At 42.4% G+C, this 24,569-nt stretch overlaps 1 protein-coding gene across 1 annotated transcript in view; it reads left to right on the forward strand.

The window, feature by feature from the left end:
• FAM20C (FAM20C golgi associated secretory pathway kinase) overlaps positions 1–24,569 on the forward strand; it is a 58,387-nt gene that overhangs the window by 26,404 nt on the left and 7,414 nt on the right. The window contains exons 4-5 of the mRNA XM_086622224.1: positions 18,550–18,642; positions 20,439–20,554. Of these exons, the coding sequence (XP_086478350.1) occupies positions 18,550–18,642; positions 20,439–20,554 (209 nt within the window). The remainder of the gene's footprint in view (positions 1–18,549; positions 18,643–20,438; positions 20,555–24,569) is intronic.

Consider the following 24,569-nt stretch of genomic DNA (forward strand, 5'->3'; position numbering starts at 1 on the left):
CTGATTTGTTTATTTGGGGCAAGGAGACAGTTTTTGTATGATGGAGAAGAGAGAAGGCAAGGAAATTTAAGCCTGACTCTTGCTTTTTCCTCTGTAACTTTTCTTCTTGTCACAGCCCCTGTTTCAATTTATTCCTCTCATTATCCTCTTTGTTTCTAAAATGGCAATTCCGTCAGGATGGAAGGACCCTCCCCAGCAGCTTTTTAAAAACAAGCTGGCGAAATTACAGTGATGAATTGAAATTAGTTTTACTGGATGTGATGGTGTGTAAAACAGAAAATAGTGGCTGCCTCTGATAAATCCTGCATGTCAGAAGGCAGAAACAGTCATTTCCCTGGAACGTGGCTATTGAGCCTGATCAGGGAGGGAGTCTGTGCATGACAATAAGGAATATGTAAAATCAAGTCTGAGCTTTAAAAAGAAGATTTTGTTAGTTCTCAGATCACTTTTTAGTTCTGGACTGAACCTAGGATCCCCTTGTAAGGCTTTATCCAAAATTAGGTTATTTATTATTGATTCCACTATAATTTGGAACACTCAGCTAAGGTCTGGAGATTTGTCAGGTAGGCTCAATAGACCTGCATCCTCCCATTTAAGCTAATTCTGCTGCTACAGCTGAATTGCAGGAGCACCACGATTGCATAGCTGCCAATTACATATTCCTGAACATCCTTCTTGGCAAATCAACTCTCAAATCATGTTCAGGAATCATAGTCTTAAATGAAGCACGGTTGCAAAATATTCTGCTGATCTATGGTGCAAGTCCTTTTCCTTTAGTCGTAATTGATGTTACAAAATGTTTTATGGCTTCTGTCATTAGTATTCCCGATTGGCTCAATCTGCAATTTATTTCTCTGTAAAAACGGGAAGAATTTTCTACTGATTAGCAGCAACAGTAGGGCATGTTTCTAGATTTAACAACACAGGATGTTTTTTGGTGGGTAAGGAGTCTTTTGTCTTTGAATTAAAATGTGTCTAGACACTCTTTTTTTGTTACAAATCTAGCAAAATGAAGATACTTTTGAGGTAGTAATTAAATTATTTCAGTGACATAGTCTGTTATGCACAAGGCTTCAGTATAATGAATACATTTATTTCAAGGAAATCTACAGTATTTTCCTTGCCATTTGTAGGACTCAGCATATAAATAATGCAGACCATGCTGTGCTGCTTTTCAGTTCATCCCAGGAAATTATGCCATTAGAAATGCCACAGTTCTTTCAGGCACACACAGACACAGCAGGTAAAGAGAATATTCATGTGATGAACAGTGACAGAAGCAGCATCAGCTAATACCTGACCCTGCAAAGCACACTTCAGACGAGGAAATTGTTTGCAGTAATTATGGCATGGAACGAGACTGTTGTTTAACTTAACATCACGGCAGTCAAACCGTGATCCATCAAAGTGGGCTCTGAGTTTGTAACCCAGGGTTAGGTCTTGGAGGTGCAAAAGAAGGCCAAGGGCGATGAAGAGCTCGGGAGCCGGCCCTGCCACCCCAAACACACACGGTCTATAAACGTAATGAAAATAAAACTTCATTTGAGCAGTTTGGGGTATAAAAGGTCCCCATAAATTCCTCACAGACTTGTTTCTGTTTGAGAGCACATGTTGCTGTTTGAAATCCGCATTTCAGATGGTAAAATAACTCCTCTGCAAAAACAGTGGTCCTTCTTGCAGTGTTCAGACAGCAAAGATCATCCAGTGTATAAAAGCTCAGTCATGTCCCTTGCTAAGTGAGGTAAGAGTATTTTGTATGTTTAAGAAGGAGAATTTGCCATCCACTGTTCGTAGGCATTACTGATGCATAAGCAGAGCTTTAGTACGTGTTGCAAATGGAAATCAAGTACATGATGTGCCTGGAAGGAGTTTTTCTAACTATTTATGGGCTGATCCCATTTTGAGCTAGAACTGACTTGGTTATTTTTAGTTAAATAACGTTACAGTAGTAGTTGCGTTTTATAAAGAAGCAAGAAAATTCTCCTACGCTTCATATCTGTTTCATGCAGGGTTTCATTTCAAACCTTCACGTCCCCGCGCTTGGCATCCTTGGAGCAGAAGCTGAATCCCTAATGCCATGGGGCTGCCCGTCTAATTGCAGGTCAATGCGATACATCTCAGAGACAGACTTTAAACTCCCGCAGAGCAGCTTTGTGTGTGTGTCTTTGTACTTTCCTTCTTCCCTCCCAGCTGTGTGCAGAGCACTTCAATGGGTTTCGGCAACTTGGAGTCACCCACTCTGGTTTGGAAGTGGACCGTGTCTGCTCTCTGGAAACCCAGCTCAGGTTTTCCCATCCCTCAGAGGTTGTCCCCATATGGAGAGTGTGTGTTTGCCTGGAGGTTTTGGAAGAGATTGGTTTTCAGAGTGGGAGTTTGGTGTAACTGGTACAAAAGGCCTTTGTACAAGTGTGAATTCAGCTGAGCACGAAGTTTTTGCTGGATTTCTCAGAATAGTTCAAAATGCCAAAAAAATCTCACTGTCTTTGGAAAAAAGCCTCAGTGTACTTTCTCAACTGCGTTTTCATGATAAAAATCAACAGTTTCAGGCAGTTGGTCTTTGATATGCCTTTATAAAGAAGTTCCAATAACTTTAGAGATGCAGATGTAGAACATAGCTACAGCATGTCATTAGCATGACTGTTTCTTCTCCCTAATAAAAAAGGAATGTAAAACTATTAAAACTCATGAAATAATAAGGCAGAAGCATGTAATTTAATACAGTCATCTATTTGGAAATGCACATTGTGCATAAATAATCAGAGGCATCAGTGGGGAATCCGCAGCCATCTAGCAAGTAAGTTGTTTTGCAATTGCCATCTGACCTGTAGATAAGTGGAAACAATGTCTTCATTAAACTTACAAAACTGAACATTAATCATTAGCGAAACCAGCACTGCAAGATGCAGGAGAAGTCTTGCTATTCCCCTGGGAGCTGTGTGCATGTACCTACTGGCAGGATTTAACTATTAAGGTCATATCAAAAATAGATCTGCTATTTGGCCACAGTGCTTACTGGCCTGCTGCAAAGGCAATCGGATTTAGGATGTAAAGACTTATTGTATGTTGGGGAAAGAAAAGGTGTATCTGGAAATATGTCCTGAAAGACTTGATTTCACAGGCGGTGGGTGGTGAAGAGTTTTTAGCGGGGATGAACTGGGTTTTTAGTGGGCATGAACATTGTACAGAATGCACTTTATTAGACACTGACTCACCCCGTTGCTCCTCCATCCTTTCCAGCAAGCTATGAAGCAATCTGTACTGGTGCAGAGCTTTTGGAAAGCATGTTTTCCAGCCCTGCCTGAGGCTGCTTTAGCCTGATCTAGCCTGTATGAGTTTCTTCAGTGCCTTCCAGTAGCACTGAGCTGGGAAACTCATATCTGCCAGGTGTGGTTGGTTCTCTTTTCCTCTTGTTTTCTCCTCTGAGATTCCCAGGGCGGCCCATCTCCTGCGCTCAGACTGCACGGTAATTACGTAGGTTAAATCCCTAATTTAAAGAACGTGATTGATGTGATGGTATGGCACCAGTGTATGCGATGCTGGAAATCAAAAGGTGAAGCTAATGTTTTTGAAGATGTGACTAGAAAAATCTATATATATGTAGAAAATGAAATGGCAAATTTAATCCTACTTTGCACCTGTGGGTCATTTTGCAAGTATTTGTGTAGGTGAGCAACGAACCCACTTTTGTTGCCTTTGTTTTCCTCTTCCTCTTGGTTCCTGTTTGAACCAATAAGCCGATTCAGTCAGAAGAGTCTGACTGTCTGCAGCTAATCCTATAATACTTTCTTGACATTCATATTGCTGTTGAGCATTTTTGTCAATAGAGCCATTGCCTGTGAGCTCCATGGAAAATAATGCCCAGGAAAAAAATAACACCACAAAAAACAAAACCCAACAAAACAGGTTTCATTCTTACCAATATTTGTGATAAAATGAAGATCTTCACTCAACTTTATTGGAATTTACTCAGGCATTTGGTGATAGCAGCCTACTGGAGGTTGCTTAGGAGGGAAGCCAAGGGACCTGTAATGAAACACAAAAAGATGGCTCGTGTATTCTATTTTATCTGAGATCTCAGTCCTGAACATGTCAAACACACAGTGTACTTTGGACATGGTTGAAATTCCAATATTAATTTAAGACTCTTCTATCCTACCCTTGCTTAATCGTGCAATATCCGCCTTGATATTAGCAAGACCTGTGGAAGATGTCATGGATGTATTTAAACTAAACAGAGGTTACGTGTTCTGTCCCCCACATCCAGGCATGGACAAGAACGAGGTGTTTGCTATCACAGATGGCTCATTTAGTTGTTCACTTTAATCTGCATCTGCTCCACATTCTACTGAAGTCAATGGGAGGCTTTCCCCATGACTTCGTTGGCTTCTAAATTTGAGTATGGACAGGTCAGGTCCCACTTTATGAACTGGCTCTGTCCTTCCTGATCCAGTTCACCTTGAAGTCAACTGGGAGACCTTTCACTGAGCAGAAGGAAGGTTGGATTAGACCCAGAGAAAAACAGTAAGTGCTGAAGGAATGAGACAGCGCAGTTCAAAGATTAAATCATGCGATTGCTTTGTTCCGCTGGATATTTATCCTCACAGTGCATATGAAAAGGTAGGAAAATTGAAATACAAGCGCCCTTGGCTTTAGGGAAAACATAGTCCTCTCTTTGAAACCAGACTCCCACAAAGCTCCTGTGGGCTATGCGCACACATGTCTATTGCACCGTACGATAGATAAGCTTCATATTTTGTAGACATTTTAAATCAGTTAAAAATTCAAGAAGTAGCCAGACATGCACTGTTAGAGGAAAGCAGCTGCATGTCATAAATCAGCTCCATAAAAAAAAATTTGGCAACAGTGTAATTTCACTAAAGGTTTTACCGTGTATCCTTTGCAGATTTTTTTTCCTCCCTTCTCTTGTCCCCTTCTCTTGTCTCTTTTTTCTTGGACTGTTTTTCCTAAGCTCTGCTTTCAATACCAACCCTCGCATACTTTATTGTAATATCCCCTTATTTTACCAAGCAACCTCAACATAGGTAAGCTTTAAAGTTTCAATTAGCCAAAATTAATTTCTTGGTCTCATCTAGAGGGGCATGCCTCTTTCACGTCAAACACAAACTCAACGGGGTCTCGCTGGTGAGCAGTGTTCCCCTCTCTATGCCTTACACACACAAACATGCAGACACACACACATATATATCTCCATCTTTATCTTCACTCCAGGTCTGAGTGGATGCGTTTTTGCAATCCACCAAGCGTGAATATTTCTCTGCACCTTGAGCATGGGAGTTCACCAAAGGCGTTGCACTTGATGGGAGATGTTTATATAAAGCAGCAATTGCCCCGAGCAGCCAAGCCAGCGAGAGTCTTTCTTCTCTTGTAGTGCCGCGGAGCAGTTCCCCTAACATCTTTCTGCTCTTTATTTTTTCATATGAGAGGTTTTTCAGAGATTTCAATATTTTTCTGTTTTTTACTTAAAAGGAGCAGGTTAGGCCAATACTGAGCCCTTTTAAAATCCTGCATCTACTGTCCTTTTAAGTGATGCTCCTCAAAACCTCCACCTCCATTTTTTTTATTCCTAAAATGCTGTGTTGTCCTGGTTTCAGCTGGGACAGAGTTAGTTCTTTTTAGCAGCCAGAAGAGCTCTGTGGTTTGGTTTTAGTCTGGGATCCACTATGAGAAGAATGTTGACAGTGCACTGATGTTTATAGTTGGCACTGAGACATCAAGGACTTTTCAGCTTCTCATGTTTTGCCCGTGTGCAGGAGCACGACAGGATAGGGGGGAGCATGGCCGGGACAGAGGGTCCACAACTCCCCTTATGATTTGAACTTCGATTTAGGATTGAGGGCCAAATGGAGTATTCCATATCATGCAACATCATGCCCAGTTTATAGATGAAGGTTGACCAGAAAGAAGGGCTTGTGCTCTTCCAGGGCTGTCACTCTTGGACTCTCAGAGTGCTATCTCGCTCTCTCTCGTTCTCTTTCTGGGCCTCTCGGTTGTCCAGGATTGTGATGTCAGGACTTACCTGTTTTGGGATCATTAGTCTGGGATGGGATGGGCCTTGGTCACAGGGTGGTGAGCAATTACACTGTGCATCACTTGTTCGTATGTATTATTGTCATTGTACCTATGTATATTAATTTATTATTAGTGTTAGTATTATTAGTATTAAATTGTTCATATCTCAACCCACCGATCTTCTTCCCTTTTCCCCTTTAATTCTCTTCCCCATTCCCCTGGGGCTGGAGGAGGGTGAGCAAGCGGCCGGGTGGCCTTTAGTTTCCAGCCGGACTAAATCACAACACGTGTCTATAACTAGGATTAAAAGAGGAGAGGGACAAAGCTCTGCAGAGAGGGGGATGGCACTTGCTTCCCTCACCCTGCTGCAGCCCCGCAGCAGAGCCCACGGGAAGGCTGAGAGGTTAAAATCCTCCTTCTCAGTGGAGATGCAGGAGAGGGAAGAGATGCTGATACGGCTTGATTTCCCCCTGGGAGTAGCACAGTGACTCCTCGTGGGCTGTGGAGCATTAACCCACCCTTTCTCCAGACGGTTGCAAGCTAAAAGTACTCCGACATGTAATTTCCAATGTAATTTGTGACTCCTGTGGCTCCCGTAATATAAAGCACAGATTAGTGGTGGAGGTTTTCAGCCTGGAAGAGCAGAAGTTTAGAGAGAAAGTAAAGTTTTCTTATAGTTTTGTGAGGCAGCAGAATTAATCTGTGAAATGGCTCCAAAAAAGGGCTCCCAACTCAGTATGTTTCTTACTCATGCAGTAAACAAACAGCCAAGGTTGAGAGAGATACCGTTAATTAATTCAAATTTAGCCGGGGAGTAAAACGTTGGGGTTAATACTAAGACGATCCATGGATTTTTCTTTCTTCTTGAAAAGTTAGGACGTCCTCTGACTGAGGCTGAGAAACTCCATTCCCAAGTAGTTGAGAGGTTTAGGAGCACCTTGGAGTATGTACGCTTGTAAATCACCTTGGCAGCCGCTGGTCAGAAAGTAACCGCTTGAGAAACGCGCCGAATGGCGAAGTGGTGATGTCAGCACATTCCCAAAACGTGTAAGGTTTTGCAGATGGGAAAAACCCAGGTGGGACACGTGCCTGTCAGGGATGATCAGCCTGGGAGATGTGTTGATCAGCTGCTGGGCTATGCGCACCTGGGGAATGGCAAGTGATGAGGGGCTGATCTCTGTTCCTTGTGTAGGCAGAATTCTGGTTGGGAAGAAAACATGTTAAAAAATGGAAGCTTATCCTCAAAGTGCAGAAACCAGTTTAGGGCAAAGGATAAGTCAGACACCCTTCACAAGCTCAGAAAGCAAAACTTGGGGCTCTCCTGGAGAACATCCCCCTCTGATTGGGAGCAGGACTGGGCACCAGCACGTCCTCTGCACTCCTGCGCAGGGCATGGCGAGGGGACTGGTGTGGGGTGGCTTGAGCTGAGCCGTCCGTGGGCACTCACATCTGGGGTCTGCAGGAGGAAATGGCACAACATGCTTCACTGTTCTGATCCCTTGTTTCTCATTTCATACTGGTGTGAGAGCAGTGTGCAGGCTTTGAGATCCGTAGCTGATAAAAGCAGCTCGCTGTACAAATGAGAATTTCATGCTCTTTTTTTGTGTATTGGTCTACACATACACACCATGAAGGCTCTGTCCTGTTCATGATTTTGAGGGTAATTATTTATCCGCAAAATCTTGGGCACGTAACTCAGTGCAATTTAGTATCCAGTAGCTCTTGCATGTTAAACGGTAAATAAAAAAAACAAAAGTGTTTGACTTCTGTATGGGTAGGTGGGAAGGAAGGAGGGAGCATGCCGTAAGTTAGTATGGTTAGTCCTTTGGGGTCCTTAGGAAAGCGGAGCTCCCCTATACAAATGCCGATATATAGGTCATCCATGACACAAAACAGTGACATTTCAAAGGATTTTTCACTTTTATAACTGGAGCCTGAGCATCCTTTTATTTATTCTTCCAAGCCATGATAAAATGGCAGCCTCATTGTATGGCTAATAGAGAGGTGTGATTGTGTTAGGTTTTATCCCTGTTCTGCGATCCTAAGAACTGCAAACATTTCATTTGAGAGAGGAGAAATTCCAGCTCTGAACTGCAAACTGAAAGAGGGAGCCTGTACTGAATGGATCAAATACAGACGGTAAACACTGTGGTGCTTCTTCTAGTTGGGTCAATGTTCAGTCCAAACAACTTCTTCCACTTGGGCCAGAGAAGAAAACGTTGAGTCTGTGTTGTTCATACATATTGCCCGTGACTCTTCAGCCCGTTCCTGGCACAGTTCAAATGTCATTTCTGGAACACCAGAGCTCATAAAATTTGTCTGAGCTTTACTAGATCCATTTGTGTTTCCCTGTGTGGGGCAGGAGACACATCGAAAGCCAGGATTTGAGCCTTATTTCTGGTTAGTCTGGCAGTACAAGTAAGGTAAGTAATTATTTTTTTCATTTAGAGGAGTTGCAGTGCTTTGCTTGGTACAGTTATTTGGGCACAAGGAGTGTTGAGCGCATCCAGGACCTGCAGACCTCAGCGTCAACCTGAAACGCGACATCTGGGATCTACCAAAGCCCATGGCCAAACTGTTTTGTACTTTTGGCAGAATGACACATTTTTTCCCAAAGTAGTTGTCGTCCTGGGTGGAAGAAGAACTAAAAAACAACTGTGAGCCTGGAAGCGGAGGGGCTGAGCGGCCAGAGCTGCTGTGGGGATCTGGTGCTCAGCCCTGGCTTGTTCTTGCAGAGTGCTGAGCACAAAAGAGCTCCAAGGAAGTATTAAGTCTATGCTTGACTGTCAAGGACACACATAGTTCACTGGCTATATGTGTGCCCAAACTTAAGCATGTGCTTAATGAGGCTAGAGTGCTTTGCTTAGGGCAGAGCTGAATCCTTAATAGCTCCATGTTTTGCAGCTTTTGCTGAAAAACGGGACTAATATTTTCCTGTTTCCCGGGAGATTTTGAGGACAAGCTTACTAGCATTCATGGTTCTGGTAACGATGGGAAGGAAACTCATGAATAAAAAGGAAGAAGTTATGTGTCAATGCATCAGATTCACAGTAATTACTTTTTCCCACCTATTTTGAACTGGAACCTATTGTGAACCCTGGAATTTCAATAGCACATGCATCACGTACAGGGAAAAGAAAAAAATCCAACAAGCTGAAAGAAATTTGAGCTCCGCTATGCTTCTAATATGTTTAATGTTATTGTTCCGTTAAATCCCTACCCTTAATGACCCCAGACATATTAAATAACATTCTCAGGGCTGAAGAAATGCTTCAGACTTCTAATTTTACACATATTTTTCCTTCTGCACTCTCAGAGCTCTACAAATGTTATATATTGAGAAACCTCTGTAGAAAATATTCTGCAGTCTTTTTCCTGAAGAAAGGCTGAAGGTACCTGGGCTTACACTTTGCACTGCCTTTTTTTTAAAAATAGTTTTTGCAGCTGTATCAGTTTTCTTGTTTGCAGTTTCTGGCTAACAGACAATGTACAACAGAGCCTCAAAGGGATAAGTCGAGGGAAAAGATGACAGATACCCTGGGCTCGGCATGGCAAAAATGCTCACCCCACTTGTTTAAGAGCACAAAGGAATCCAAGCCATACAGGGGCAGAACACATTGATAGCGATGTAGTTTCTTAATTAAGATGCATTAAAAAAAGGCATGAAATAGCATTGTAGCACCTCACAAATGATGCCTCCTGCTTCTTTAGTTGCTATGAGGCTTTTTTCTCCCTGTTGCAGCAACAGCATTGACCATGTTAACGTTGGCACTGGTAGCTCTTCTGTTGTGCTGTCAAGTACCTCTTAATCTTTCAAATCCTGTATGTCAAGTCAGGTTTTTATCTCAAAAATGAATCAAACCTTATTTCTGGGTTAAGAATTTCTTTATCTGAAAAGGAAATTAGTGACAGGAGCTTCCTCGAGCTTCTTTTCATACCATTGACTCATTGTTTTTCTGAACAAGCCCTGCTTTTTCTGGACGGTAGAAGAAAAATTTCTAGCCAACAGGCATTGCCACCCAGCCACTGCGGCATCAGCATTCGTCTGTTCTCCATCCCACATCTCCTCTCCCCACAAGCACCCCAAAAGAGGGAGAGGAGGATGAATTTGCAGCAAGTCCCACACTCTTGCACACCGGCAGTTCTGCACGCGCGTGCTGCCTCCTGCGCAGTCAGCGGAGCAGTATGGATTATATACCTCCCGCCGAGCTCCCTGCGCAGAGGGGATGCTTCTTTAAATCGAGGTATGAAGACTTGAGCTTCTAATTTTGGAAACACACGCTTTTGTCCCCACTACTGACCAAAAAGCAGCTGTGCGTGTTGTTACTCACAACAGAAGCAGCCCTGTACGCAGCTTACAAAAGTGGTTGTGAAAAGCATCTTTGTTTCACCCCCCCCAGCATTCAGTGGTGCTGCTTTTCGGTAATAACCGAGATCAGCCTCTATCCCATAATGTTGCAAAAACTCATCTCACCTCAAGTATTTTCAACTTGCTGGCTCTCTAACACTGTGCCTGCCTCTTAAATTTGAGATGTTTGTGGGGTGCGGGAGAAATACAGGCAAATATTATAAAGAACGATCCTACTTGTCTGGTCACATCATGTCCAGTACCACAGCAGGCAGTATTAGATATTGATGTATGCGTTGGATTATACATTAAAGTGTACCTATGTGCATCCATGTAGAGTTTGATAGCACTGAAGCTCATCTCTGGTTTTGTATGGCTTGCCTGCTTGGGAATAGCATTTCATTTTGCTTTCTTTTCAGCCATTTTCTAAATAATGATGATGATGATGATGATGATAATGCCACCTGTGAATATGAGATCTGATCAGGCTGAGAGGGCAGCCCCCAGCACAGGGACCCTGTCTCTTCAGCCACATTCCCTGGGCGCGGGAAGGGGGCCGCTGGCTGTCGCGCCGAAAAGCGCGGGTGGGGAAGACATCCTGACAAATGTGCTTACGCTAATATTTTTTTTCTCCATTTGCTTTTCCCATAGTGACAGGCAGCTACTTACTAGGCAGAGCTGGAAGTCATATTCTGAATTGCTGAAGGAAGTTTTCCCAGTTGATCAAACTCTTATGTGTTTTGTGCTGATCAAAGATTCTCTTCGTGTCTTACGTATCTAAAAGTGCAAAAGAATGAATGAAAAAAAGAGCTATTGTTCTGTGCTGGTAGACAATGAAATGAAGATTGGTGAGATTATGCCTTGACTTTACTGTCAGCACAATGTCAGTGAAGGCAATGCTATGGAGAGGGTACATTCTGAGATATTAATACTAAATCCAGATCACTAGAAGGAACAGAAAAGCCCCAAAGAAGAAGAAAATGTCTGGTTTTATTATTATTTTTATATTTTAGTGGAGACTAAAATGAATCTTTCATATTCTTAGATCATATTAGTTACCTTGATTATTCATCCCTTCGTATCCTATCTGCTTGTGTAGTTAGGAGTGGTAACTCATGTTTTGCTCAGGTGAAAATCTGCTTTTATGTGTGTGTGTGTGTGTATATATATATATATTGCTACATCTCATGCATGGAAGGAACCTTTCACTGATGCCGCTCCGAGTCAGGGACTGGTTTTGCACAACCTTTTCACAAACACCCTGATCTATGTAGAGGAATCAGAGGTTGCTTCATTGTCTTCTAGAAACAGTGCTGGTTTTAAGGGGAAAGCCTAAAGTAGGTTTTCAAAGCTTTGAGTTGGTTGGGATTTTCATTAATTAAAAATAAATGAATTGTGCTTACTAAAGGAGGGTCCTCTGAGCTGAGGAATCTGCAGACTAAAGGCATTAAGGCTTAATTCCCAGGTCTTGGCTTGGGGATGCTCTTTTCAGGAATGGGAGCCAGTTGTTCTGGCATGTCCGTGCAAATATTCCTTTCTCAGAAAGGCACTCAGATCAAATCCTGCGAATCGTACTGTGATGGTTTTGACTTGATCATGGAGCGAGGGGGAAGAGCAAGACTGGAAATTAGCAGAAGAGTAAGGGGACAAGGAGGAGAGGGCTGTAGCCATGGGATTGCAAAAGGGCATGTTGAAGATCACGTTATAGCGACGTCTGTCAAGAATGGTTTAGGTCTAGCTCATCTCACCCTGGGGCCAGGCGATGGGTTAGGTGACCTACTGAGCCTTTTCTTTTTTGACTCCACAACTGGAAATGGAAAGAAAACCCACCTTAATATGCTGTTTCCCTGTGGATTTTCTCTCCTTCTTCCCCTCACTATCCTTCTGTGCCAGGTAACAAGATATTTATTTATACAAATGCTCTTTCGGAAGCTTGTTGTCATTCTCTGCATTAGAAGTTTATGATTTATATTAAGCTAACTGGTCCTTGAGCATGTGCTGTTGTCACGCTGTCTTCATCTGCTCAGGAGAAGAGCACTCCGGGGCTGGCATGCAGTAGCGTGATCTTGGTATTTATCCTTTTGGCGGTTTGCTAATTATTCCTATTGCTGTTGCATCCCTGTGCGAATTTCTGTCTGTCTGCCACAGTAAATATTCTCTCATTTTTCTAGCTGCAGAAGTGCTTGTTAAACGGCAGAAGCCTGAATATCCTGCAGAGGCCCATATTGTCAGTTGGATGATAGTGCCGAAACGGGCCAAACATCCTTTCTGTACCGCTTAAATTGCATGTCTTTGCATTCCTGGATTGGCCGCTCATTTTCTGGACCGTATCCTGCTCTTGTAAACAGCTCGTATCGTTCCTGGGAGTGCTCTTTGTGGCAGAACGCTTTGATAAAGCCGAAGCCATCAGCTGCCAAGACTCCATAAGGAGTCAGAAATAGGCACCAGATAGCTTTGCTACTGTAGGTGTAGCTGCATTAGCAATATCATTCATCTTCCTAAGGACTCAGTAAGCCACTAAAATGTATTATAAAATTAAGTGGCATTTTTTTCCACCTGTTCTAACTGGTGCCAAACACATAGAAAGCCCTCCCGGATGATACAACTCTGCATGCAAAATCTAAGTACCCTCCTAAGGACTGCAGCTGCCTCAGAGACATCGTGGTTTTTTTTTTCCACGGGCTGCCTCCTTCACTTAGAATAATAAGCTTTAGATTATCTCAGGGCACTCTAGATCCTACTGCTGCACAATCCAATTTGACATAAGGGTTGCGGAGAGGGGAAGAAAAATCTTGCGAATAGACACTGGACTTTCAGTCTGAGTTTTCCACAAGTACAAAGAAGTTCCTGGGTGAGGGCTGGGGAGATTTCATGCCTGTCTGTGTTGGAAGAAAGGAGTCTATGGAGCATCTGTGCTTCGGTTCGAGCAAGGGGCTGCCTACAAAGCTGTGATGCTTCCAAATGCAAGAAGTTCCCAAGTCCCTCCCAGGCAAAAAAGTAATTGAAACAGCAGTAAACTGCTGAGTGGCAGCCTTTTAGTCTTGTATTAACTATATTTTATCATTTAGGTGACTGTATGTTAACTGTTGAGGCTGCAACTCAGATCCAGGACAGGTGTTTAAACAACTTAAATACTCCACGGGAAGAGAGGAAAGCTGCTTTCCAAAGGAGTAGAATAGCAACCTATAGCTGTGGGTGGACCCAGATAATCTCCAGTTATCTGTTCCAATAGCCAAATTACTCTCATCACTGTCAGTTGTGCCCCTGCCAGTGCAATTATCGTGCCTCATTGGCCTGTTACGTCTCACAGTGATTTTGCTGCTTCCGAATTTCTCTGGCCAGGGAGGATCAGGGTCTCCTCTGCAAAATGGTCCGACCCAAGCAAACACACTACCTGCTGCGGCAAAGCTCATTGTTGTGATCCATCATCATCCCTAATCCCTGTGGTTCATTTCTCTGATTACGTGTTGGAACAAGAGTGCAACTTATTTAAAAAGAAGCCGTTTTCCAGTCAGCGGCACGTCCTTTCACAAGTGAAGGGACGTGGGTTTGACACAAAAAGTGTCTCTGAAACATCTCTGGACTGCGGCGTAGGAAGACAGCATGTGTCTGTCAGGATAACACTTGACTCAGATTGGGCTGTTTGCCCTATTTTCTAGCTTTTTGGCTGCCGTACAGATAATAGGACCCCTCCAGTGCGGAGGAAGTCTGGCATCGAGGCAGGATTCTTTCGAGTAATACATGGCCCTGGTGGGTATTAATCCTGGCAATTTAGGCAGGTGTATGCAAGGGATCCTGGAAACTAAGTATAGATTTCCATGTCAAAGGTTTAGTTTCTACCACGGCGTTTTCTGAAATGCCAGAGACTCTGCAGAGCCTGCAGTCTCACTGCGGTGGTGAGGTTCATGAACGGCAGCAAAAAGCCCCAAGAAGTTACTAATGTTGGGTTTTGGGAATTGAGTAATTGGCAAAAAAATATTTACAGAAACATCTAAGAAAAGCTTGAGGCTTTGCAATTATTTCTGAACGCAAATCACAATGTTGGTTTATCCAAATACAACTGAACACCAAAACAGGTCCCAAGCATAGCTAGAATGGAGCTGACTCACCAGATTTATTCATGACTCTCTTCGTTTATCAGAGTAGCTTTATTTCTTCTATCTGTGAGCATGACTTGCTTTTCTAGCCTCAAGATCAGATCTCAGTTGCATCTTGTCTTGTGTCAATGCAAAGATGTCCCTGTCCTATTTAAAATCATTCTTTACTAAGCGTATTTTCTCCGAGTTATGCCACGGCAGGGAAATTCTCATGGGTTGTGATTTCCCCTTAGTTCTTATTTCTACTCGACTAGTGTTACCGTGCTGGTTCGTCTTTTGCTCACGCTGTAATTGGTCTGGTGCCACGGTGTGATTTTTAACTGTGTGCAGTATCAACAGACCTCCATCTGTCTCTCCTCCAGAGCTTCCCAGCCTGCCGTTATAAATATCTGCCAAATCCTTCTCCAAAGAGAGGATCACCACATTCCAACTGTTTGCAAAATAAGAGCAGCTGCCAGAAAACCTCTCCCACCGTCTGCAACCTGCGCAGAACCTGTACGCTGTGGGATGGTACCGCTGGCCCCGAGGAGCTCTGACCATTGCTTTAATTTATTATCCCTCAGAAGCGTACCCTTCTGCAAAGGGTTCAGCACGTTGGTCTTTTTGCTCAAATATCTCATTATGTGCATCATTTTGTTAGAAAATAACCTTCAATAGGCATTGGGTAATAAATCCAAAATAACTTGAAAGTTGGTTTCCCCCCCCCCCCCCCCCCCTTTACAATGCAATTCTGATTTAAAACATGCTGTGGGATGAATTGATTCCAGTGTTGTCTTATAAGATACTTGTTCTGGAAGGGACTCAGAGCGTGTGCCCCTTTCCCAGCCTGTCACTTAGAGACTGAGGACCGGTTACCACCATCTAAAGCCGGAGTAACTGATAGGACTTGCTGACTGTACATCCACATTACTGGGAGCAAGTCTGATCTTCCACCTCTCTACAATATACATCAGAATAGATCATTAGAAGAATTAGCACCAGACCAGGCAATGCATTGATTAGATTGCACATGCTAAAAAATAGCAACTTTTTTTAATGTGGATACATAAAATCATGTATAAACACTGTCGGATAAAATAAAAAATACAGATTATGATGTAGATACTCTTTCAACACTGTTAAAGCCATTCTCATAACAGTCCATTGATTTCATTGATTCAAAGCTGTGTTAGGCTCATGTGGCTTTTTAAATTCAGTTGTGTACCTTAGGCTATGATCATCACACGTGGTAGCGTTGGGTGGTAGTACAGCAGCTTCCTGTGGCTGAGGAATTACCAACAAATCTCTTTAGGCACTGCTGCAGACATCAAATTAACGATAAATGTATGTTTGAATAAAACTCTTGCCAGCTAAAGTCAGATCCAGGGAACAAGGTTCTTATTCTATCTATGGGATTTTGAAATAAGTCAGCAGAAAGGATTTTTCAAGGTTATTTCAGGAGAAGGTTTCGCGTTTGGATCTGCTACATCTTAGTTCTGCAGAGCTTTGCAAAGGAACATAAGGAATGTAAAGCATCTTGGGGGTTTGATGAATCCTCCTTCTAGTCTACATTTAGAATAACCCAATATTTCCAAGAGACAGGAAAGCGAGTACCATACTTGTTTGACATGGGCATGGACCATGGTGATTGTGGCTAGAGAGTGTTTTTCTGCAGGTAAGTAGAAGGAAGCACCTGAAGGACCAAAGAAACTTGGCAGTTTGTTTCATGATGTATAGTCAGGTTCAAAAAGTACCGGTATTTCCATTGTCTAGATTGCATTGTGGTTTTGGTGTCCATTTTTGAAGGTTTTAGGACAATCAAGTTCATGATTTTCTAGGAGGGTGCACTACCGCTTAATAATACATTATGACAGGAGAGAAATATGTACAAACAAGTCTAAGCCTGCAGGACAGCTATACTTGCTCCCAAATGAATAATATCCCCAGCCATTGCCAGGGGTGGCAGGGAGCAAAGAGAGAAGTGAAATTAGAGAGACCGGACTATCCCGGCGGTGATGTGCCGACTGCCCGGCGTGTCGAGCAGGCAGCGCGCAGGAGCTGGGCTGGGGGTATAGCTGTGCTTGCAAGATTGAGATCTGCCCCTTATTTAGATCTGATTTTCTGGAGCAAGATTTTCTTGTAAAGGAACAGCCGTGATTTGTTTAAAGTCTTTGGGAGATAAAAAGCAGATGGCATTGATTAGCTAATTGGTAATATTTTCTGTGACTTATCAGCTGTGCTGATATGTGTAAAGTTTGCAAAAGCTTAAGATGAGTCTTTCTCTCTTAGATTTGTTGAAGAAATTGAATATTTTAAAATCTGGAGGGGAGGGAGAGTTATATACAAATGTGTAATTTTTTGCCCAACAGAAATATGTTAACCTTTTCCTTTGAATTTATATTCAGGGCTCATTTCTTCATTTTTGAGGGGAATATGCCCAACAAGCTTGCAGCTCTCCTAGCTCTCATCTTGATTGCATGGTGTGTTGTGTGATGTGCTATAGGTTTCTGGCTCTCCTGTATTCTTCTTGGTGGGCGCGCTCCTTCCCCTTTTGCATTTATTATGGAGACAAAGCAAAATATTTTTTTTTTTGATTTTATACCAGGCTCACTTTTAGCTTGTCTCCTTGTGAACCCTTTGCAGCCACAGCAATGCCCTAGCAGGACTTCTGCCAAGTGTTGGCCACCTCCATGACCACTACTGTGACAGTGGTCAGTGCTGCTTTGGCCAGAACACCGCTGGGGTGTTGGAGGCCCTTCTGACCTTGGATTATGTTGGACACAAGTCAAATATCTTGTTGTCTCTATGATGGCAATTATTCATAATTTAGGGCGAGGTAGAGTACTTCACCGAGATATGAAGGTCTGAGAAAAGATATCAACCTTTCAGAGACTGCTGGTTGCATAGCAAATTCTTCACAAGGCCAAAACCCATGAGACTCATCTGCTTTCTTCAGCAAGATAGATACCAGTCCCAGAAGTCACGGTGGTCTTTCTGGGAACAAGCATGGGTGGACACGACTTTGGGTTCCCAACAAGCCTCAGAATTAGGGCTTGCTGCAAATTCTCTGGAGGTTCAAGCTCTGCAGCTGCACTACCCCAAAGTCTTTCATGCGACAAGGTCCCGACACAGAAGCTGTATTTTAATTACCAGTTTGTAGCATAGGTGACACATGAGCTGTCAGCTGGCCACCTGTGACAGCGAGGAATGAGAAAGGGCTTTGTTTTCCTCTGCTGGGGAGCTGTCCTCCCTTTCAGATGCTCTGCAGAACAGCTTTGCAGTGTTTATCTCCCATTTAAGACTTCAAAATAGAGCATGATGCAGGTTGAGGTGGAGCCCAAACATGGTCAACTGCTTGAGTTGTGCTCCATCCAAAAGTTATCAGGACCGGAAATTGCTTAAAGTGAGACCAAGATTTGCTCCTCTGTTATATAGAACTTTCTGTTATCTGCGGAGTTCAGTGTTGAGGCTTTAGCCTTTCTATTTCCATCAGAATGACATTTTTTATTGGTTCTTAAACTGAAGAAACAACAAATTCTGCATCCTCTCTGGAGCGCGGTCTTGTTAATGTTCTTTGAAACATGACATGTGTCGTGGCCGTCAAACTGCGATGATTCCATTTCTTCTGAAATGAGAAAAACATGTCACTTTTGGCTCTAAGTAATACAAAGGGAGAGTCGTCTTTTAGATGGGAGCTGCATGGATGCCAAAGAGGAAAGAAAAATGTTATTACTTTTGGAAATTTCATAATTACAGTTAATGATAATTTAATGAAACGACATTGTCTTCACCGCTATCACTAATGAAATGTTTGAGAGTGATAAAACAGATCTTGTTAAATAGAGAGTCTTGAGTGGAATGGCTTTGTGACAGCAGCCTGCATGTGCCAGTCTTGAATTCCTACTTTTTTGTTACAGTAGTTTAAAAAGTAAGATAAAATGAAGGCTACATGGCAAATAACGCACACATGAAGTATTTAAAGGCCTTCCAGTAAACAAATAATACTGAACTCCTGAATTACATGCTGTTGACTGAGTACTGCTCCTTAGAAATGCTAACCCTGCATTAAAACACTTTCCTTGTTTTTCTTTGCAGACAAACCAGAGAACAAGAAACCCCGCCTGACTTTTTTTATTTCTCAGACTATGAAAGACATAATGCAGAAATCGCAGCATTTCATTTGGACAGGCAAGTAAAATGGATTTGCATTAAAAGAAAAGTGGAAATATCGTGATAAGTTTCTGCACTTGGCTTGCCCTGTAACTGAATTACTTTTTAAAAAGGGGGAAATGGAGCAAAGATGGGCAAACGCCATGAATAAATGAAATGGCGGATGATGAAAGGGTAGATTAATAAAAAGGAAATGCGACTTGCTCTGGGACTGAGAAACCTGGCAATAAGCAATTCTCAAAAAGAAGGAGAAATGATATTGAAGAGAACCCGAGAAATTAATTTCCCCTGTGATCTTGAAATGCGTACGGAGAGGACCCATCTCCTGGGGAATATGTAGCATAAGTGTGTCGGGAGCCTGGCTCACCCCAGTTAGCTCCAGGGCACGCGAATCCAAGTGAGACATGGGGAGTGGTGTGAGTATTCGGAGAGGAATAACTGAGGTGGGGAGGGAGTTCTGGTTTCGCAGCAACAAGCTGGGGCTGTCCCATGTCAGGAGCATATTTAAGGCACAAATTAGTAGGAAGGAGAGGACACTGGTGGTTGTCGCATGCTCCTGTTAGCTGAAAATGTCCTCCAGGCAGGGTTAGTGCAGGGTGTGGTGTATACCCCAAGACTAGGAGGGGACTGCAACCCTCTCAGCCTGCCCAGATTAGGAGTGGGAATTAATAATTAATGATGAATTATTAACAGTATGGTTAGAAACCATGGCATTTCGCAAGCTGAGTTAGAACTGAAGCATCTTTCACACCCTCAAGTGCCAAGAAGCATCCTTTCCAAAGCTTGAAGCTTTGGGACCACGAATTATTTGGGGCACATGTAGTGTTGCTGCCTTCTGGGTTGATGGTTATGGTAAGGGAACCTGTCAGTGGGTGGCACAGGGTAAATTTGCCATTAAGAGCCACAGTCAGATCCTTCAGGGATCTTCTATATTTTAGTGTTGATCCCTTGGTGTTGATCCCTTCTGCTTTATATTTTATATTGCCATTTTAAGCAGATGGTGCTGTAGGAAAAAAACATTAATGGAGTTCCTGCAGGGACGTATGTTAAATATCCACACGCTAAGTAGAAAAAGCAGTTGCTACTCAACATAGAAAACCTTATCAGCAGTCAGTGGACATAAAAATCCTACCTATGGGGAGGCTTTGGATGGGGACTTTGCTCTTTTACTGCATCTAATAGCGATGCTTCGCAGGGAGTTTTTAATGGTCTACTAAGGCGGGGGAGTGCGAGGCAGAGAAAGGCTCTTCACCCAGCCTTTGCCCATGGGAAAATTTTTAGTCTTAGGGAGATTGTTTAGGTTGGTCTAAGTGTATTAAAAACAGAGAGGAGCAGAAGCAAATAAATCAAACTAATACTAAGACTGTCAGGAAAAAAAATTGCTGGTTTTTAGATCCATTGGGTGGTGTTTCTGGAAGAAAGAGGCTTGAAATCCCATTCCTCAAGGCACTTAAAAAATCGGTGAGCAAAATGCATGTTATAACAATTCTGAAGTAGCACAAAGTCGAAAATAAGTTTCTACTGTCTCTTATTTCTGAAATTCTTGATTTTTTTTCATGAAACAATGTGTCCCCATACTCTTCTGTATTTTGCATCTGCTCTATTGCATGCAGGCAAGTCAGAGCTGATCGTATTCAGGACATATTTTGTAATATTTTATACGAAGGATTATCCAGTTTGAAGTTGATGGGCTTTCTACTCCTTAAAGACCACAGATAAATGTGCGTTCGGAGTGTAATGAACCTTCCTAAAGCCTATCACTATCATTACATTTTAATCCTTTACATAAACTCTCTCTTTTCTTTCTCTTCCAGGATCCTGGATTTCCGTCGTGTGCCACCGGTTGCAGGTAGACTGGTTAACATGACGAGAGAAATACGAGATGTTACTCGTGACAAGAAACTGTGGAGAACGTTTTTCATCTCACCAGGTAGTGTTGGAAATAGCACTATATTCTTTCTGTCCCGCCGAACACATATTAAGGGAACGATATGTAGATTGCTTAATTGCTCAGATATTTCTAATAGAACTGTCTTCTAGACCTTTGAATAAGAATAAATGTGGAGACATAGCCTTCGAAGAAGACTTTATTGTTTTGAATTGAGTGCCTTTTCCCCTTGACAAATTATCCACAGAGACAGGCTTTTATGTTCACAAAAGCAATGTATTCAACAAATGTTTTACATAGAGCAATTTCTAAAGCAGTTTCTTCTGTTGCTCTCAGTTTACCCAAAACCTTATTGCTTTACCCATTAGTTATTTAGACTTTTTTTTCTGCCACCACATGATCCATCACTTTTGTTGGTCAGATGCATTTATTTCTCAGTTTTGACTGGAGGACCAAAACCTAATTTTCTCGGAGGTATGAACCTCAGTTTTTGTTACAACAGGAGTTTGAAAAAAATCAAGCAAATAAATGTGTAACATATCCTGCTTCCAGCTCAAGTTTTTTGCTGGGTAGAGGCCAGAGTAGAAGTGACCTGAATTGTCCCCAGTCCTTGTTCTTGCTTTGAGGGCTGACCCCAGGAAGTGATACTGCTCTCTATTTGTATTACTTTTCACTATTTCATAACATCTCATGGCCCCAGCCAAGGATGGAGCTCCATAGGGTGGGAATTTTACAAACACAGGGTAAAAACATGCCCTGCTCACCAGAATATACATCTAGAATAGGTAAAGCCTGGCAAAGGATGGGAGAAAGTGGTATCATCTCTGTTTAGCATCTGGGATGCTGAGACGGAGAAATGAAGGCTCTGATTTAAGACACAAAAATATAGGCTTAAGTATGTTCTTAGAGAAAGAATATATAGGGAAATATTCCATTTAAAGCATGTAGCTGTGTTCCAGTAAGCTTAACTCGTATTATTTCAGCAACTTGTAAATGTGCTTTGCTGGACTTGGGCTGTGACTTGTGTAACAGGCAATCTGTAGCAGAAGCCCCCGGAGATCTCGCCCTTTCTCTGGCTGTGATTGGCCAGAAGCTGTTTGTCCCAGATCCCTAAAGTCAAGATCTAAAGACTTAATTACAGTTTATCCCGACGTAACTGTAATTTACTGCTGTTAGCTAGAAACCAGAGCCCTGTCATTGCAGAGCTTTCTCTCTTGAAGTGTTTATCACAGTTTTGTGATCACCAGTAAAGTCATTATTATGGCTGTTATTTTTAGCTTAATATTTATGTTCAGCTCAGCAGGACACACAGTTGAGCAGACAGTTATTTATTCCAGTAACTTCACTTGTGAAATATATTATGTAGTTACAAGAGGTTTCATTTTACCCCGTGTTATGAGCGCTCCAATTTTACACGTACAGTCGTGGTGACAGTACATGGTGACAGTACATGGCAACAGTACCTGGTGACAATGCTCACCAAACCTGATGTGCGGACGTTTCTGTGTGCCAGGCACTTGTATCTCAGTCATTTTCTATCCCGCTCTCCCTCTCTGTCTCTCTACATTGTGTTTTTTTGCTTGATTTTTTTGTAGGCAAACAATTACACACAAACAATGGCAAAAATATCTTGTTTATGTGCACTAGATACTTTGGCTCATTTGAAACAGAAGCCATTTTACAACCATTTTAGCAAGTAAGACACAGATTAGTATATTTGCTTGCTTTTTAGTCTTCACAGATTATGTATCAAGGTTTAAGAGTGAATTTGAGGGATTTCTGAGAGTTACAGAACTGTACTGAAGTACTGAGCAGCCAGAGCACGGCAACGCAGAGTTAAGGCTGCTGGTTCGGATGGCGATCTTTATCTTGTCATTATGAAATTCCAGACATCCAAGGGATGATCCAACCGTAATCCTTTATTCAAGTTTATTTAGAGGTCTCAGATATATTCAATTAAAATATTTGATTAACTATGAATCAGGCTTTTCTGGAGCATAAAACGCTTAAGCAATTAATTTTTCTTTCCGTTTTACATTTCCTAAATCAATATACTTTGCTTAAATCATGTTGGTTGCTTGTCAGAGTTCTTTCCTACAAGTCTCCAGTTTAATTAGTCGGATTCTCATTAACATATGCCCAACCTCCGTCTTATATTTCATATTGACCTTAAAAGGCAGCCATTAATTAATGCTTAATGAAAAAGTAATAAAGGTCCTAAATTAAGCATATAGAAACAAATTCACAAACCTAGCCGGCAGCTTAAGCAGCAGATTGAGTGCAGAAAAGGGAAAAGAGGATGGTCACGGGGACATGTGGTATCCACTGGCAATGTATCCCTCTCCATGCACCCATATACATCTCTTAAAATTAAATGAGCACTAAACGTAATGGATTTTATACAAATCTCTTCCCCTCGGGCTGGGAGACTGCTGTTTGCAGTGGAAACCCTCTGAGGGTAAATATTCATGATGCTCATCAATACATCGTGTTATTCCCTGGACCGATGCGGGGATGTGCTGGAAGAAACCTCACTGCATTTCCACACCTGGGCCGTCTCACTTGTCCCATCGGGTGTGGAAATCAGGGCCTCGTACTGCCATGAAGCCATGGTCAGATGTAGCTTCAGAGCGCGCCGCAGAGCGGCGTCCAGTCTTCCATCGGGAAGTGGAGATGGCTGCGAGCAGACAGGTCAGTCAACGCATTAGGCTGTGCTCAGAGAGAAAGCAGATTGCAGAAAAGTGCACTTCCAGGCAGTTTGGACTAAACATGAGAAATGGAATTAGGTCAGTAATTATTTAAATTAATTCTACATCCTTTGCAGTAGGGCAGGCTGCAGTAGCCCTGCGACTCTTACAAATGAATGGTAATTTGCTAGGAAAAGAGAGACATATTAATGATGTCAGCCTTCGTTTTGGAAGTAATTGAGGCAGCAGCTTAAAGAAATCAATGTTACATAGCTAGTAAGCACTATGTTTTTGTTCATATTAACCAATTCCAAGGGATTATGGATTCTTTTTTCCCCTTAGCAAACAATAGCAATTCAGAATCAGCTATTATTTTGAGCAGGTAAAAGAAAGATCTTCTTAGGCACTGCTTTAGTAAATATTCAGGATTTTTTCCAGCACTCTGATCTCACAGGCTTGCTAAACATCCTCTATTAACAGTCATGCAAATCTCAATAAAAGAATTGCTCTGCCAAGCGATTTGCTTTAAGGTATCTCCACTTGTTCCTTTCCTTCCCAAGCAGAATTGTTGTTCAGCTATCAGGATGACACACAGAAAATGCGCAGATGAGTACACAGACACTCTGGTTCTTAATTGTTGTAATTAGTTGGGAGTTTCGATCACCAGACCATGATTTTTGCATGGATTTCATTACGAATTGTACCCATTCATCCTCAGATAATGAAAATCAGACATTTGCAAAACCGCTTGGGATTCTCTTGCCTCTGGTGCAAAATTGTTTTGTTTTTTAACGAAGAAGGAGTTTGCATGTTGCAAATTTGCAGCATTTGAACGTTTCAGAATGTATAAACATCCTTCCCGTTCTGGCTTGCCAGTACTGCTGCTTTTGCCATTTCTACCCACTCTGCAGGAGCACAAACTCCTGCCGGTCGCTTCTTTCGCAGGTGTATTTGGGGATGGGGGTCTGCATGGAGACTCCTGTATCATATGACAGAGGAACATGTGGGCTGAGAAATTTTAATTGGAGAAGGACTGCACTCCAATTAGACCTCATCTCCCCTTTCCCTCTTATTTTTGCCTTCGAAAAGCCAAACCCTGCGCTCAGCGTGGGCTCGACGGCGAAGTGCTGGGCTCGTGTCTCTAGCCGGAAATTCGCCCTCAGCCTGCTGTGCAGAATGTGGGTCACCTACTTAGGTTTCAAAGAGGCTTGCTACCGCACCTTGAAGTCTTAAATGAGAACTGTGTGTTTCTATATTTGGTACCTTTTTTTTTTTTCTTCTGTGTTTTTAAGAAGCCTTAAAAATTGAATGTTTCCCCAGATAATTCAGGCTGCTTCATCTCACTGCCTGTATATAAGGACTAGGGTAGG

Source organism: Tauraco erythrolophus, chromosome 17 (assembly GCF_009769465.1).
Source record: "Tauraco erythrolophus isolate bTauEry1 chromosome 17, bTauEry1.pri, whole genome shotgun sequence".
Taxonomy (NCBI): domain Eukaryota; kingdom Metazoa; phylum Chordata; class Aves; order Musophagiformes; family Musophagidae; genus Tauraco; species Tauraco erythrolophus.